We start from the raw sequence: 17,150 nt of genomic DNA, 5'->3' as shown, positions 1-17,150 counted from the left end.
GGATTTGCCGAACGCAGATGTGAACCGGGCCTCACAAAGATATAGGCACAGCAGACTGACCAGCCATCATTACGGAGGTGAATATTTAGCAAGTTTTGAACAAAAGTGACCGCAAGTCATCATAACATGCTCCTGTTCAGTATAAAATACCCTGTAAACACAGCAACACCACACAGGAAAAAGTTATATACACCTTTTCCATATCTGTCAGTTAAACTGACAAATACCACATGCATTTCTTCACGCATGGCTTCTCTTGTAAAGCAGAAGCCAAACGTTGCTGAAAAGATGCAGAAAGCAAAGAGTGGCTTTGGGTCTTGAACTCTTATAAACGCTCCCTTTTGGTAAATCCACTCTAGGCTTTGAATTCAAAATCTGCAAACAAAAACAGATCTTTTCCACATGTGGCTCCAATCCATTAGTATTTACGTCCCCCTTTCCTACAATAATGACATTTACCCCTATACACAAGACAGGAATCTCAGCTCTCTCTCCCCCTTTCGGATTCCCTATTCATCTAGTTTCCATAACCGTGTGCACATAGCTTTGTGTGTCAGCACATTATGGCTTTTCTGAATCGTCTTCCCTTGTCCTGTCTGTGTAAGACCCTTGTGTGGATTTCCCCATCACAGGATTATATCACTAGCAAGAAGAACAGCACTGTATCTTCACAGTGATGGCACACGAGCTACACAAAGCATAGCATGTCTAGCGGAGACTTATGTACAAAAGGGGAGGGGAAGGACTCTGTGAGGTCTGCTGACATTTTCCTAAGTACAGAGAAGCTTTCAGCATACTGCAACACATACCAGCTGCAAAAGACAAACTAAGGAATTTTTAATGCAATAAAAGTGACGTGTATAAAAACATATGCAATGGAAAAAGTTGGCAGAGGTGTTAATAGACTTTAAAATATGCCTTATTTTTGCTACATGGGAATCGAGTTTAAAAGAAAATTTATATGCATGCAATTTTTAGCAGCTTTTATATACAAAATCTGGAAATACACCACATAATCTTACTCCAGGGTAGATCCATATCTGGCTAGGGCCCCACGTATCGAAGCCAGGAAAAAAAGAAAAGAAAAAAAGCTGCTTTTCCACAACATGGGGCCTTAGTTTCATAAAGAGGAATGCCATTCAGAAAATTGCATGAAATATATTAAAAAAATAAAACATAAAATAATAAAAAGATACCTGGTCTATTCGTTTACATCTCAGAGGCTTTACTGAAATTGCTTCACTGTTCCATGTGGATGGATTGATGAAATACTCTGCTTTCACCCAGTCTCCTTTGTAAGGGATATAACCTAAAACGAAATTGGGGGGAAAAAAAAACAAAAAAAACACACATAATACACAGATATACATACATTACAAGTTAAAAAGATGACACATTTCAGGAACGGTGAGGGCTAGAGGAAAAATTCCAACTGCTCCAGAATCAGTGCAGCAAAAAATGTATTGATGCAAAGAGATGGATTTGTTGGAGGTGGTGAAAGATTCTATTTACTATGTTACCAAAGTAGTTCAATAGAAAACCATTTAATTAGTTCATGACAAGATCAATAAACATATTGTTAAAGAAATTTTTCTGTGAATATAATTCAATTTGTATACTATTAATACTTACACATTTCATAATAAATAAGTAAATCATTTTAAGAATTTAAGGTCTAGGCTCACATATACATTGGAATCTCCTTAGGAGACTCCACAGAAGATTCTGTCTAAAATCGTCAAGAGAGAAAAGTCCTCCACGTAGAGGATTAATACTGAATAGTCTGTGGGGTCCTTGGTTCCGGATGTGCTCTATGTCTATTGGGTCCCTATGTGGACCATAACAACAGAGACGAACATTAGTGTGAACCTAGTGTTACTGGAGACAGCCTGTTGTCTTGATCAGTTGCCCAGGGGATTGGATGATTTTCTTATTGTGGCGGGGTTATCAGGCAGGGACACTACATACACAAGAAAAGACTACATTCACATTTCCGCTGGAATCCATGGTGGAAACTGTGTTGCAAAGTCCGCGTGACAATCAGCATGGAGGACTTTTTCCTCCACCAGTTTCAGTTTTAAAAATAACGGACAGCCGAGGGACCCCATTATAGTCAAAGACGTCCATTGTACTCCGTGTGTAGATGCTATTTTAGTGGTCCACCTTTCTATCTAGTCTTCCGACAGACCAGAACAACAGAGGTGGCGATAGAACTACTGGTAGTTCATACAATTAAAAGTTAAACATTAAGTGAATATAAATTACATACTATAATTTCCAAAAGTGCAACGGTTTTCAAAAATCGCAGCTTTTCCACAGCGTGTATTTTTCTTCAATGTATGGATGGGAATCAATTTTTTCACTCTCTTGCTTCTGTAGCTTCTGTATTGAGAGCTGTCCCGGACTCTCACTGAACGTTACTGTGTACGGGAGTATCAGGCTGGGTCACAAAGAGTAGGGGAGGGGATTATAAAAAGTACTAATTTGCTTTGTGTGCCATATGAAAAAGGAGATGCTGCTCTGCTATCTAAATTATTACTGGTTGAATACACAGTCAGGATTGGGATTTTTAGATCATATGTTACAGCTGCACACCAATATCCTAATCACAAAAAGCAAGTAAGTACGTTTTATAATGTCCAAGATATAACTGTTTGAAGTGACCCTCTCCCCCACCCTGATCTTCACTACATTTTACAGCCCATAATCCTGTATAAAGTAACATTCAGTGAGAGGTAGGGACAGCCTTCCCTGGTCTAATTGAAAAAATAAATAAAAATTTTAGCCAGGAGAGTGGGGGGGAGGGAGGCTGTTTGAGAAGATTTTTTTTAAAACATTTATTTTTAGACCATAAGGATGCATTCACACTGAGTATACGCTAAGCTCTTTCTGAACGTAAAACAAGTTCAGAATAGCTCGTACAAAACAGATCCCATTCATTTCTATGAGAGCCGGCATACGTGCGCTCCCCATAGAAATGAATGGACTGCTTTTTTCCCTATTGCTTTCAATGTGATACGCGCGCGATACTTGAATGTAATGTAAGCGCTTTTTTGGCTGCGGCTAACTACGTGGTGCTTAGTCTAAAGATGTGAAACTTTTAAATTGCTTATATTTGCAAAAATGTTGACCTTTTAGTTCTCTACAAATTTATATTTTCCTGGGAAAATCCCTCACCATTTTACGGAGTCTGTGTATTGGCCAGATTTAGGTTGTGTTTAGACAGTGCTTCTTTCCGCTTAAGAACTGAATGCAGTTTTAACCCTTAGGGTGCATTCACACAGAGTTTTGAGGAGCTGATTTTCCACAATAACTCGAGTAAAGAATCAGCGTTGAAGAAAAGACTCCCATTGACTTCAATGGGTTCCGTTGTACGTGCGTAAAAAAGTGCCATGTAAACCTAGCCTCACAGGCTCATACTCAGCTCAACTGAATTTACAAGCCAAGTTCAGTTCAGGTGAGCTGCATTCGAGCCATTAAATCCAGGCGATACACAGACCAAGCTTCCAGCATCAAACCCATGAAACAGCCCAAAGCCTATAAGATGCCACCAAAGATGAAATTACCTTCGCAAACATCACACATGGAAAAATATGTTGTCTGGTTAATTTCTCCGCCATCTTTATTGCAAAATGTAATAGTGCCAATTAAAACTTTGATGTCAAACTCCAAAGCATTTTGATTTTCAAGGGCATTAGTTTCCCACTTGTCAGAGATGCATTGCACCTAAAAAGGCAAAAAACAATTAAGGGTTAAAGCGAAGAGGACTTTCTTTGATCTCTTGAAAACCATTGAAGACTGTCAGTTTTACACTTTGCATGGCAATTGTAGGGAAAAGAAAAAGTTTTAATGATCCCTCTGTAAGGTTAAGACCCTACCTTACAGAAACAAGACATATTTGGCTGCTGCAATTTACCTTGGGCCATAGCTTAAAATACTTTTGGTGGTATGCTATAAGACTAGTACAAAGGAAAATACAGAAATAAATACTGTTTTTACACTGGCTTTCTTTAGGTGCAATGATCACATGAATTCCACACTGAAAGAACTGTATACGGTTTTGCTGTGGTTTTCAGAGGCCAGACACTTCCAATAAATGTGTAAGAGTATACTGAAGATGGTTGAAGTGAAAACTGTATAACAAAAAAAAAAAAACCAAAAAAACTATTTTTTCCCTAAGACACTTATCCACACCTCAGGTCTTTCACATCTAACCCACTGTAATTATTGCCAGGATATTCAAAGCTTAGAATAAAGTTTAAGCAAAAAAGCATAATCAAATTTATACTAAATACCAATTGCCACAAAACCATAAGTAATAGCTATAACAACATCTGAGATCCATAGAATAAAAGGGTGTAAGGGCCTCTTCACACGGAGTTTACGCTTCGCTCATTCAGACACGTATACACGAGCACTTCAAAATACATCCCATTCACTTCAATTGGAACGCGCGTAAAGCCGGCTTTACGCGCATTCCAATTGAAGTGAATGGGATGTGTTTTGACGCGCTCGTGTATACGTGTCTGAATGAGTGGAGTGTAAACTCTATGTGAAGGGGCTCTAAGGGTGAGATCACAAGTTGCAGAAAATCAGCGTTTTTGAGACAACACCAGGAGTGGATTTAGCTGAGATCTTCCTTTTGACTTCTGCCTTTAGTTTAAAAAAACACCCAGCAAAATTTGCAACAAAACACAATTTTTCCGCAATGTTTGGCCTCAATCTAAACTAGACCTTCCTGAAACATTTATAAAGTAACAATTGCAAACAAATGAAAGGCAATTGGGCACAATTTATAAAGACTGGTGTTTCATATGCCAGTCTTAGGGCCCGTGCACACGGAGTAAACATGCACGCTCATTTTTGCATAATACACGTGAAAAAAATCAGACTCCCATTGACTTCAATGACATTTTTTACACGTGTAAAAAATGCGCCAAAAAATGCACTTTTTGCACATTTTTTACACGTGTAAAAATGTCTTTGCAATCAATGGGAGTCTGATTTTTACACCTGTATTCTTTATACGAGTATTATGCAAAAATGAGCGCGCGTTTACTCCGTGTGCACGGGCCCTTAGGGTCCATTCACAGGGAAGAAAATGGTGAGGAATTTGGTGTGGAATTTTCCACGCTGAAAAAAAAGCCTCCCATTGATTTCAATGGGTTCTGCTAGCTTTTTTTTCCCCCCACTAGCGGAATTTTTTGACACAGATTCAGCACCAAAATCCTTGCCAAAAAACTCTGTGTGAACGGACCCTTAAGGGCCCCTTCACACAGAGTATACGCTGGCTGATTCTGAACGTGTAAACGTTCCGAATCAGCGGCGCTTAAAACAGATCCCATTGCTTTCTATGGGAGCCGGCCTTTGATCTTATTGGTGTTTGGCTACCAGTGCTGCAGAGAATCAGCATGGTGCTATGAATATAGCCAATTTTTTTTCTGCTCAATATATACATATATAGACTGCAGCCCTATCCCCTTAGCACACAATTACATGTATACAATGTAGTAGAGTAATGGTGTACATGCTATGGGATGCAAACATGGTAAAACACCATGTACTGTGTAAAGTACATGGAAGTTTTGAATGAAGTACAGTACACACAGGAACACAAAATCCTGTACCCAAATAGAAGGCAGTTTATAGCAAAGAGGACAAAACACAAAGGAGTAGTGTAGCATTCAATAACCACCTGCCTGAATTACACAGAAGGAGAATAAAGGCATTATATTATATGGTAAGTGTATTTCTCACCTGATTGTAGTACCAATAAAAAAAATCTGATTCCATATTAAATGAACCAAAGACTTGGACTAAAAACTAGACACAAGGTAAGCAGCTCTTCCCAGACCCATTCACCAGCTATGTTCCTGAAAACAACCTCCCAGGGTGCAAAACGATTCCTGCCAAACCCCACCCGTTTCTCAAGCCTGTCTTCTGAGGATGAGGATACAAAATCAAGTCTTGTTGAGGCAGCTAAAACCAGAAGTGGATGAAGAAAAGAAAAAGCACTACCTGATATGTCCTTTACGAGTTCCTTAACCTAAATAATTCCCTTTTCTATGGGTAGTGAAACAGGCTGTACCCGGGATGTGTCTGCCAGGTGAAACACAATTCATGAAAACCGTACAGTCAGTAATGAATGAATCTGTGTTTCAATTACGTGAATGAAAACATTGGAAGTCGGGAAATGGATGTGGCTATAGAAACATCCAGGGAAATAGAGTGTCACCACCCTAAGGCTGGGTCTACACATTGCAGTTGCAAAGTGCCCAACCTTCAAGATCAGATGACTGCACTTGAATTTTTATTTACCGAACATGCTTTTAACATCAGAAAATAGGTTTCCCACCCTGGGACCAATAATAAAGGTTTGGAACTGCCCCATCCTCCAGGGAACACTCACAAACTACCCACATTAGATATAAGTTTGCTCAAAACCTGACCTTTTTGGGGTGTATCATATCTCCTTTATGAAGAAAGTTTGTAACGTATAAAACCAACCTAAAGGTATGTTCACATGGCGGAAAATGGATTCTGCATGTGAAAATACCGTGTGGCTAGCCGTGACGGAATGCCGACGCAGTGCACTGGCATCCCGTTGCGGCATTTCACTCCGGATTAGGACCAAATGAATGGGCCCAATTCGGAGGAAGTCTCACGCCACGGACATGTCAGCCGTGGAAAGATAGGTCATCTTGCTTCTTTTTCCCTCTACTAGCTAGCGGAAAAAAGAAGTGAGCGGCTCCCATTGAAGTCAATGAGCCACGTTTTGGAAGGTGGATTCTGTGTCAAAACCCGCTGCCAAAAAACTCTGTGTGAACTAGCCCTAAGGCTAAAGCCCCACTCTGCAGAAAAGCTGCTGTTTATGTCCAAGATTTTGCTGGGTTTTTTTTATTCAAAACCAAAAATGGCTACAAAAGAAATGGGAAATATACAGGAAGTTTGTACCTTCTGCTTGATCCACTCCTAGCTTAGGTTAAAAAAACCGTTACAAAATTTGCTTACAAAACAAAAAAAACTGTTTCCACAAAGTGTGCTAATAAACAGCACTGGGTACACGGATATCACCCGTGTGCTGCCTGTGCACTGGCTGTGCTTCTGTGGCCCCTTCCATTCAATGAATGGGAGCTGTGCAAGCAGGGGTGCAAAACTGTATAAGAATAGGACCTGTTCCATATTTTGCAGCCAGGACTGTCAGCCCACACACATGACCGTGTAATTCATAGTCATACGTATGGGCCCATAGAAATGAATGGGTCAGAATACTATCCGGAAGAAACCATAACAGTCGTGTGTAAGGGGGCTAAGGGTGGATTCACATGTGGCAGGTTTTGTTTCAGAAATTCTGGCTGAAAAATCTATTCCATTCACCTGAATATGTACTGCAGAAAACCATGCACATATTGCCAAATCAATTCTATGATAGATCAAAATTTCAGTTCCGCGAAATCCAGGTCACTTGAGAGTCCATTTTCCGGCAGTGCACGGCAAGCACACAGACCCCATTATAGTCTATGGGGTCCGTGTGCTTAACTGCACAGCGTTTGCAGTTGCGTTGGTATTCCTTTCGGAGGGAGGGGTCCTCATGCCAAACGGTAATGTGAACCGACTAGAGATGAGCGAGTAGTATCCAATCAAATACCTCGCTCATATAGGAATGCGTGTAAGTGGCCGAACACCAAGGGGTTAAGCACATCAAATATTCACTGCACTTAAAGAGGACCTTTCATCAGATCGGGCACAGGCAGTTCTATATACTGCTGGAAAGTTGACAGTGCGCTGAATTCAGCGCACTATCGGCTTTCCTGATCTGTGCCCGGTGTAAAGCGCTATCGGTCCCGGTACCATAGGGCTTTAGTCAGAAGGGCGTTTCTGACAGTTAGCCAGGGACATCCTTCTGCCCAGCAGTGCCTATCGCGCTGTGCTCTAAGACTGGGGAGGAACGCCCCCTCCCTCTCCTTATAATACTCGTCTATGGACGAGCTGTGTGAGCAGAGGGAGGGGGCGTTCCTCCCCGCTCACACTGTACAGCGCGATAGGCGCTGCTGGGCAGAAGGGCGTCCCAGGCTAAGTGTCAGAAACGCCCTTCTGACACTAAAGCGCTACGGTACCGGGATGGATAGCGCTTTACACCGGGCACAGATCGGGAAAGCCGACAGTGCGCTGAATTCAGCGCACTGTCAGCTTTCCAGCAGTATATAGAACTGCCTGTGCCCGATCTGATGAAAGGTCCTCTTTAACCACTTGGTGTTTGGCTGCTTACACGCATTCCTATGGGAGCGAGGTAATCGATCGAATACTACTCCCTCATCTCTAGAACCAACCCTAAGGCTAAAAGACCTCCATGTAGCGGGCCACAGTGAAAAAAAACAATGAGGGAAAAACTGTGGCAGAGATGCATCGTGGTTTTTCCCACAGTGCTTTTCACAGAAAGTTTGCAGAGTTTTCCTTTGTGGACTTTCTACTTCAACTATGTATAATTGATATGCTGCAATTTCCAAAAATGCAATAGTTTCAGAAATCGCACCATTTCCACTGCTCATATTTTTTTGCAACATGTGGATGGGATTTGCTTGTCGCCATCTTTTCCTTCTCCTGGGATATAATTACTCACCTTTGCATAAACAGTGTAATTCTACTGGTAAAATGGGGCAGAATAAAGACTGGCATATTGTCCCTACTCCAGCCCACCCTAATTTGCACAATGTGGCGAGAGATGCAGGGAACATGGGTTGTGGTGCACATTTGGTCCAAGAAAGGGCATTGTGCCACAATATCATCCCTCTACAGCAGTTTTCGGTTTTAGAGGGATTAATAAATCTGACCCAATATCTTCTTTATTCTCTGAGGTTTTCCAGTGTACATTTCTGAATGTAATAAGAAGAACAATTCTTTGTCCCATACTACCTACAGTCACAATCCCATAAATTCATGTAATCTTCTCTAGTCCAAAGTTGTATTTAATCACTGCAGCGTTTGTGATGTTCCGGTTGCTTTCCTTAAATGGGTTATCCAGGATAAACTGATAATTAAGCCCTAAATTAAACTCCCTCCCCCCACTAACTTATAATTTACTTCAATTTTAAAAAATAAATAAATAAAAAATCTATACTTACCCATATCCCTGGAGCGGTCATGTGACACCCCAGGGACACTTTCTGATAATCTGGTGACGTTCCGATTCACCACTTCCGAAACAGAACGTCACCATCACTCTTCCCCTCCTCCTATCCCCATCAATACTTACCAAGCCTTCCTGTGTCTGGGTACAGCTCCTCCCTGTCTTCTAGTAGTGGGCGGAACAGCTTAGCAAGGGAGATGGGGGGGGGGGCTAGTAATGCGAGGGATTGCTAGTCAGTGAAAGTGGCTAGGCTTAATGAGACAGGAAGGGTGGGAGGGGCTAGGCTTAATGAGACAGGGAGGGTGGGAGGGGCTAGGCTTAATGAGACAGGGAGGGTGAGAAGGGCTAGGCTAGTGAGACAGGGAGAGTGGGAGGGGCTAGGCTAGTGAGACAGGGAGAGTGGGAGGGGCTAGGCTAGTGAGACAGAGGGTTTTGTAACAGAGCGAGAGAGGAGGGGGAGGCTGAGTGTGAGGGAACAAGTGTAGCATCTACACAGGAAGCTATCACCAAGTAGACAAAGGATGCTAGTAGCTGCCAGAGACACTCAGAAATCACTCCAAACACACTCCAAACATGGGTGTACTTATTAACCAATTAATAGCACTAACACACCTTTCTTTAAAAAAAAAAAAAAAAAAAAGAAAAGATTTTCTGCTCAGAAAAATCCTTTTACGTTACTGATAGGCCTCAATGGTCATGTGTGGAAAGGACTTTTGCTGGAACAGGCTCCAGGGTCCCGCTGGAGCAGACCGTGGTGAGCACACCAGAGAATCATGGACAGGTGAGTATGGGCTTGTTTTGTTTTTGTTTTTTAATTTTTGACCTTTGCCAGCATGCTTGCAAAAACCTGTTATTCCTGGACATTAAGTACATCCAACCTAACTGTATGAATAAACTTAAATCTTTTTTTTTAATAATATATCAAATCAGAGGGTATTTACGTATTCACATATAAGGAGTATTGATTGTTAAAACTAATGTAAAACAAACAGGCAGTTATACGTAAGATACCATAATCACTGGTTTGTGACAACCATTATACTGCAGTCAATTATGCACAATCTGTACAGGCCATATCTTTTGGAAACACTACTGAAAATTCAGACTGAAAAACGTTAAAAACTGTGAAGAAGCCTTCATAAGGTTGCACATTTTGCAGCTCTCCCACTGTGACTGAAGGATAACTTTTCCTAGTGCTGCTGTGCTGATCTCTTCCCATAGCAGCCAGGGCCTCTCATTGCCTGAGTGCACAACAAACTCGCCCTCATTTTCTGAAAAGTTGTCTACACAAAGACCTCATTTATTCAGTTCTGGAGCTGACCGGGCCAGTACAATCTTACAAATGACACCACAATTCTTTAATGTAATCCTGGGGCATTCAAACAGGTACAAACAAATGTCATTCATGTGCCCAGATATATTTTATGAGCATTAGATTAGTTTTACTATATGAGCACTTAGCTGGAAACTTAAGTTTTATAGGGGCTGTAAATCTAAAATTTAATGTTTTACAGTGACGTCACTATACTCAAAATAAAGCAGGGGAAATACGCGTATCTTTCTCCTCAATATAAACAGTCCCAAAGTGCATATGATACTCATAAATCTCTTGACAGCAAATTAAGCTAGGTTGGTGCTATTTTTATTACGTGCCCTCTGCAACCAATCTAAACGGATTGGAAACCTGGAAACAACCTGCCAATGGTTTTTTACCAGACACGTCACCTTTGTCCTTTTAACTATTACTCCAATGCAAAGATGCCAAAAGAGTTATCCGGTTTCCTTAGGATAGACCATCAATATTAGATTTGCTGGGGTCTGACACCTGTGACCACCAAAGATCAACGGTACCCAGACAGCGTGGCTCTCCATATAGTTTACATACAGAACAGTAGAGGTAAGTGTAGGTATTGGAGCACTCTCCTATAGATTTCAATGGGGCAGCACTGCAATACCTACAACTAACCCCAACAGTTTGTACAGCGAGTGGGCAGCATGGCTCATGGTACGGAAACATTACTGCAAGCCACGGTGTTTGGGTACCGATCTGCGGTATATTGATATTGGATATAGGATATTGATGGCCAATCCTAAATATAGGCCATCAATGGCAGAAACCAGATAACCCTCCAAACACTTTAGCTAAACTCCACTATGTAACACATACAGTTCTGCTTCTAAGTTTACATACCCCAGACAAAATTTATAATGGAAATACTATTTTTTCCAAGAAAACATGAGTGACCAGACAAAATACATGCCTGTTATTTTTAGGACATTTTTCCATGTTGAGTTTTTTTTTTCTTTTTTAATCCAAAACCAGGTGTGGATTATAAAAAGAGAGAAAAAGTATAAAGCGCAGGCCATACTCCTATTTGATTCAACACACTTTTGGTTTCAGTTTCAAAAACTCCCGAATGGGACTTGCTTGTGTGCAATGGCCCTAAGTGTATGAAGTTGCCGTCATTACAGCTCAAGTGCAGCAGTGACTGCTCCTAAAAGCTATAGTAGCAAAAACTACCCAAAAATAATTTGGTTTTTGTTGCAGTACCCCTGTAGGAATCAGTGCAAGGTCTGCTGCCACTTTTAACTTTTGCATGACTGATCACTTTGCTCTGTTGGATCTAATGGTAACAGTTGGGTGACATTGTAGAAATCTCTACCTTGCTGGTACTGAAGATCGAAGTGGGTTACCCACCAGTTAGCCAGAACAGCTAACCCACTACAAGTACTGCCCTTGTGTCTACATCCTAATAATTCTTAATTACAGAATAATCAGCTTTGATTTAATAGAAAACATATGTACCAAGAAACTTCTTGTGTGAATGGGTAGTAATGAATAGTCACTGATAATTTAATGGAGTCAACGATTTACTGTTTGGTAGGGTCATGTGAACTGTTTAGCCTTTAGATTACCCTTAGCCTATAAATAGACAAATTTCCATAATGGTGTGCTTGCCATTATGGGAAAAGGGGTCATGAAATATCCAAACACACTGCTTAAAGAGGACCTTTCACCATATCCGGGCACAGGCAGTTCTATATACTGCCAGAAAGCTGACAGTGCGCTGAATTCAGCGCACTGTCGGCTTTCCCGATCTGTGCCCGGTGTGAAAAGCTTACGGCCCGGTACCGTAGCTCTTCTATGGTCAGAAGGGCGTTTCTGACCATTAGCCAGAGACGTCCTTCTGCCTCGCGGCGCCTATCGCGCTGTACTGTGAGAGGGGGGAGGAACGCCCCCTCCCTCTGCTCACACAGCTCGTCCGTAGACTAGCATTATCAGGAGAGGGAGGGGGCGTTCCTCCCAGCTCCACAGCACAGCGCGATTGGCGCCGCGAGGCAGAAGGACGTCCCTGGCTAATGGTCAGAAACGCCCTTCTGACTGTAAAGCGCTACGGTACCGGGACCGATAGCGCTTTACACCGGGCACGGATCAGGAAAGCCGACAGTGCGCTGAATTCAGCGCACTGTCAGCTTTCTGGCAGTATATAACACTGCCTGTGCCCGGATATGCTGAAAGGTCCTCTTTAACCATGAAATGTCTGGAATTACTATAACTCACATCTCCCTGCATTACCTGCGGTACTATTTTGTTATTTGAACAGGGAGGGCAGGTACTGCAGAACAGTCAATTGTTTGACAAATCCTCTATTGGTACATCTAGTAAGTATAAATAGAAGTTACTTCTGGACACACTGTGAATTTACATACACATTACCTTTATTGCTTTCCAGCCTCCAGAAGTCTTGTCCTCCACATAGGACACAGTTACTTTTTGCCCAATATCTAAAGGCTCTCGACCAATTACAGCATCTTGTGTAAAATAGATCTGATCATTTATCATTCCATAGTCATTGCAAAAGCGAGTAATCACTCCGTCTGTATCTCTTGTACCCTCATAGTCTACAAAAAAAATGTATATAAAATTGTAGAAGCAACACTTAGTGAGAAGGAGAGTAATTTAACATGGAAAATTCAAAAACATTTCTTAAATGTGATCAATGTTCAGCTTGTGATCAACTCTGCAGTTTACTCAATGGACAGACAATCACACAACTGACAACAAAAATGGTAACATCCAGCTGTCATTTATTCATAAATTTCCAAGAGAAATAACAGAGTAGCTGCAGAACGGTATAGTCAGCAATCGTCATCATGAGTTAACAGGTAAGTGATTCTACACGTTCCAGACAACCTTTTAAGAGGAATGTGTCAGGTTGATATGAAACACTAAACCACCACTGGTCCTTAAAGGGATTCTACCACTAAAACACTTTTTTTTCTAGTTACCACGTCGGAATAGCCTTTAAAAAGGCTATTCGTCTCTTACCTGTGGAAGTGCTCTCCGCCGCGCCGTTCGTTCAAAATACCGGTTTGTACCGGTATGCTAATTAGTTCTCTCGCAGCGATGGGGGCGTCCCCATCGCAGGAGCAGCGATGGGGGCGTCCCCATTGCAGCTCGAAAACCGACCGCAGCACCGCCTCTCTGGTCTTCGGTGTCCTCCCCTTGCCTCTTCAGCGTCTGTCGGACGCCTGCGCAGTATGCTCTCTGTTCGGCGAAGCTTGCCGAACGTACTGCGCATGCGCGAAAGTGAGGTCCCAGCCCAGCCTCTGTCATTCGGGTCCTCTGATGGGGATTCCCATCTCAAGGATCCTACCTATACTGCTTGTTTATGAATATTCAAGAGTTTCCCTAAACATATTGCTTTAGCAATGCTGCTTTGTTTGCCTGCTATGTGAAATTATTTCTCCTATTGTTTACATATTGTTGTCAAAGCTCCTGGCCTGTATTTGATAACACAAGTTGGAGGATGAGACACTGCTTTCTGAAAGGGGGGGGGGAGCTTGGGTAAGCGGCTACAAAAGAATGGCCACGCGCAGGTAAAGTTGGCTCTGTCCGAGGCCCGCTGGCAGAGCCAACTGCACATGCGTAGAAGATTGAAAGCCAGGCCGGAAGACAACGCGTAGAGGCCGGTTCCTGAAGAAGATGGAGGCGGCACTGGAGAGTTCTCTCGCAGCATTGGGGACGCCCCCAGTGCTGTTTGAGCGCTGGGGTCCGCCCCCAGTGCTGCAAGAGAACTTATTTGCATAAAGACGGTAAACGGAATATCTATATCGTACGGCGGCACGGAGAAGAATAGCCTTTCTTGTAGGCTATTCCTGCGTGTTAGTTAGAAAAAAGGGTATCCAATGATAGGATCCCTTTAAAGGGGTTATCCACTTTTTAATATTGATTGGATATCCTTAGCAGAGGACATCAATATTAGATCTAACAGCCAGGACCTTCGTAGATTAGTAGTTCTGGGGCAGCACAGCACCCAGTAATGTTCTTATACTGGGAGCTATACTGCTTATCGACACACAAAGTGTAGTGGCAGATTTAGGGCTTGTTCACACGGGGCATGAGGGGACGGATTTTGACACCGAATCTACCACAAAATCCGCCCCCTCACAATAGAGGTCTATGTAGAACGCTAAAGTCCTTTTTGCCATGAGCAGTTTGTTCCCACTCATGGAAAAAAGAAGTGAGCTGCCCTTTCTTCAGGTGGATTCCATGGCTGATTCAGCCGCAGTGTCCGCCTCGCGACAGTACCCTCCGGACTAGGCCCATTCATTTGGGCCTACTCCGGAGCAGGAAGCCGCAACTGTCGGAAGCCGCGATAGGCGCATTTTGGTCCTGTTCTGATGTGGCTTCCCGCGTAAAAATCAGGGCCAAAATACGCAGTCACTAGCCCCGTAGGAACTAGCCCTTAGGCATTGCCCCATTGAATTCAATGGAACAGCACAGCAGTAACTAAACCTTTACCTAGATTTTGTATGGCGAGTGAGCAGCGCAACTCCAAGCATGTAAACATTATTAAGAGCCAAGCTGCCCTGGAACATCTGATGTGCTAGTCTTGAGAGTCAGATCCTTGCAGGTCTAATATTTATGCCCTATCCTAAGGCTAGGCCATCAATATTGGAAAACCCCTTTAAGGCCAAAAGGGGTTCAACACCCAGAACCAACTGTCTGAAGCCGCATCAGTTTCCATGAGTGTCGCTTCTGTTTAACAGGCCATGTGACATCACATTCATTGGTTACAAGGCCTGTCCACAACTCCGTTACATTTAAAGGGGTACTCCCACGTCGCATACTTACCAGTCTTCGTTCCTCTAAAATCTTCTGTCTTCCGGCTTTGTTTCGTCATTGGTGGGCGGGGTCACATATGCAAAGCCAAGCGGCGAGATGCCGCCGGCCCTGCGTGCGCGCTCATACACCAGTCTACCCTTCACAATGCAAATACAGACCCGACACCCTGCGGGTCTGTATTAGCATTGTGAAGGCTAGACTGGTGTATGAGCGTGCACGCAGGGCCGGCGGCATCTCGCCGCTTGGCTTTGCATATGTGACCCTGGAGCGGAATAACAGCATCGCTTCTGCTGCTGCTGTCTTCATGCAGGGCAGAAGCATAGCAATGTGCCTGTGCCGGCGTCTAACAGTCCTTACAGCGGATGCCGAGGACAGTTAGACGCCGACACAGGTGAAGCCAGCAACATCGCTATGCTTCTGCCCTGCATGAAGCCAGCAGCGGCAGAGACGATGCTGTTATTCTGCTCCTCCCCCTCACTCCTTGCAGATGTTTTTTTTGCCCTTGGTGGGATTTGAACACCAGGACCCAGCACTGCAAGGCTACAGTGCTAACCACTTAGCCACCGTGTAGCCCCTGAATGGTAACTATGGTGACCCCATAATCTTCAATCAATTATCTACACAAAAAAAACATCATCAATAAATAGGCCTGGAAAAGCTCTTAGGCTGGTCTTACACGACCGTAGTTTAAGACTGCAAATGGTCCGCAATTGAGAGTTTTCAATTGCGGACACATTATCTTCAATGCAGCCTCTTACACCACCGGATATTTTATCCGTGGTGTGGCTGGGCCGCAACCAAGGTCCGCACTTTATAGAACATGTCCGGAATTCATGGCACGGCAGGGACTCGCCCATAGAACGCTATAGGCGAGTGCGGCAGTTTACGGGCATCTGCGGAGTCTATGTTGCTGATCAGCAACTTGCGGACCGTAAAAGCATTACAGTCGTGTAAGACCAGCCTTAGACAAAGCACATGAGCACACAGAGCCAGCTTTCTGTCCTCAGCATGCATATCAACTGCAATCTCCAATTAATTCCACCCAAATACTACTCTATGGGTTTTTGCCAAGGTAGATTCATGCACATCCTCAGTACAACACATGCAGTGTACCATTACCCTGTAGGTTATCAGGTCTTGGCTGTAACTGCTAGTTAAGCTATTGTAGTAGTAGTGACGTCATTACATAGCATAACTAGCAATTCCCCGCAAGCTGTACAGGGACCCGTAGGTTCAGATATTCCAACCATATTAAACCTAGGACTAGGTGACGTAAGATAAGTTACCATTGCCATGTTTCTGGTCCTCACAAGTGTCCGCTTCCCTCCAGAAGAAGGAGGCCACATTCCTCATTAGACTCAGCATGGTCACTGACTTCAGGCTGCCAGGTGCGGGACCGCTCTCTCTATAAGAAGCGAAAGGAAGCCGCCCTTGGTCCTCTATACAGGCATCGGGAGCGGAGGTGAACCCACGTGACGTCATGACGTCACGCACCGCGGTGGTTCGGCCGCAGAAGAGGGAAGTGTCTACGCGGCTGAGCGGATTTGTGTTGGGAGTCTGGGCGCTATGCATGGCGTAGGCGCAGTACTGTGTGATAAGAACCGGTGCATTTACTATGTCATCTCTGTGTAGCACGAAGAATCCAAGAAACATGGCATGTAATATACTGAATGTGTGGTACGGACCTCCCAGCTTTCAGGAGCAAAAGAGGGGCATGTTAAGCCTCTATCCCTGCCTAGTCCCACCTGTGCCCCTCTCACAACACACACATTAAAATGCCCCCTTAGTGTATGCTTGGCAATTCTCCTGGATTGTGAAACAGGCCCCTGGAAAAAGAGGAACCCTTCAATAACAGCTGGCAAATCTCCTGGGATGTCTCTCTATTACTCTGGA

At 43.4% G+C, this 17,150-nt stretch overlaps 1 protein-coding gene across 1 annotated transcript in view; it reads right to left on the bottom strand.

Moving 5' to 3' along the window:
• MOV10L1 (Mov10 like RNA helicase 1) overlaps positions 1–16,622 on the bottom strand; it is a 57,081-nt gene extending 40,459 nt beyond the window's left edge. Inside the window, exons 1-4 of the mRNA XM_075274171.1 lie at positions 16,544–16,622; positions 12,846–13,030; positions 3,567–3,726; positions 1,197–1,309 (exon numbers count right to left, since the gene is read on the bottom strand). Coding sequence (XP_075130272.1) covers positions 1,197–1,309; positions 3,567–3,726; positions 12,846–13,030; positions 16,544–16,622 — 537 coding nt within the window. The remainder of the gene's footprint in view (positions 1–1,196; positions 1,310–3,566; positions 3,727–12,845; positions 13,031–16,543) is intronic.
• Between the last annotated feature and the right edge of the window lie 528 nt (positions 16,623–17,150).

Source organism: Leptodactylus fuscus, chromosome 5 (genome assembly GCF_031893055.1).
Source record: "Leptodactylus fuscus isolate aLepFus1 chromosome 5, aLepFus1.hap2, whole genome shotgun sequence".
NCBI classification, from domain to species: domain Eukaryota; kingdom Metazoa; phylum Chordata; class Amphibia; order Anura; family Leptodactylidae; genus Leptodactylus; species Leptodactylus fuscus.
Note: the sequence above shows the minus strand (reverse complement) of the source record. Positions and strands in the feature narration are given on the sequence as shown.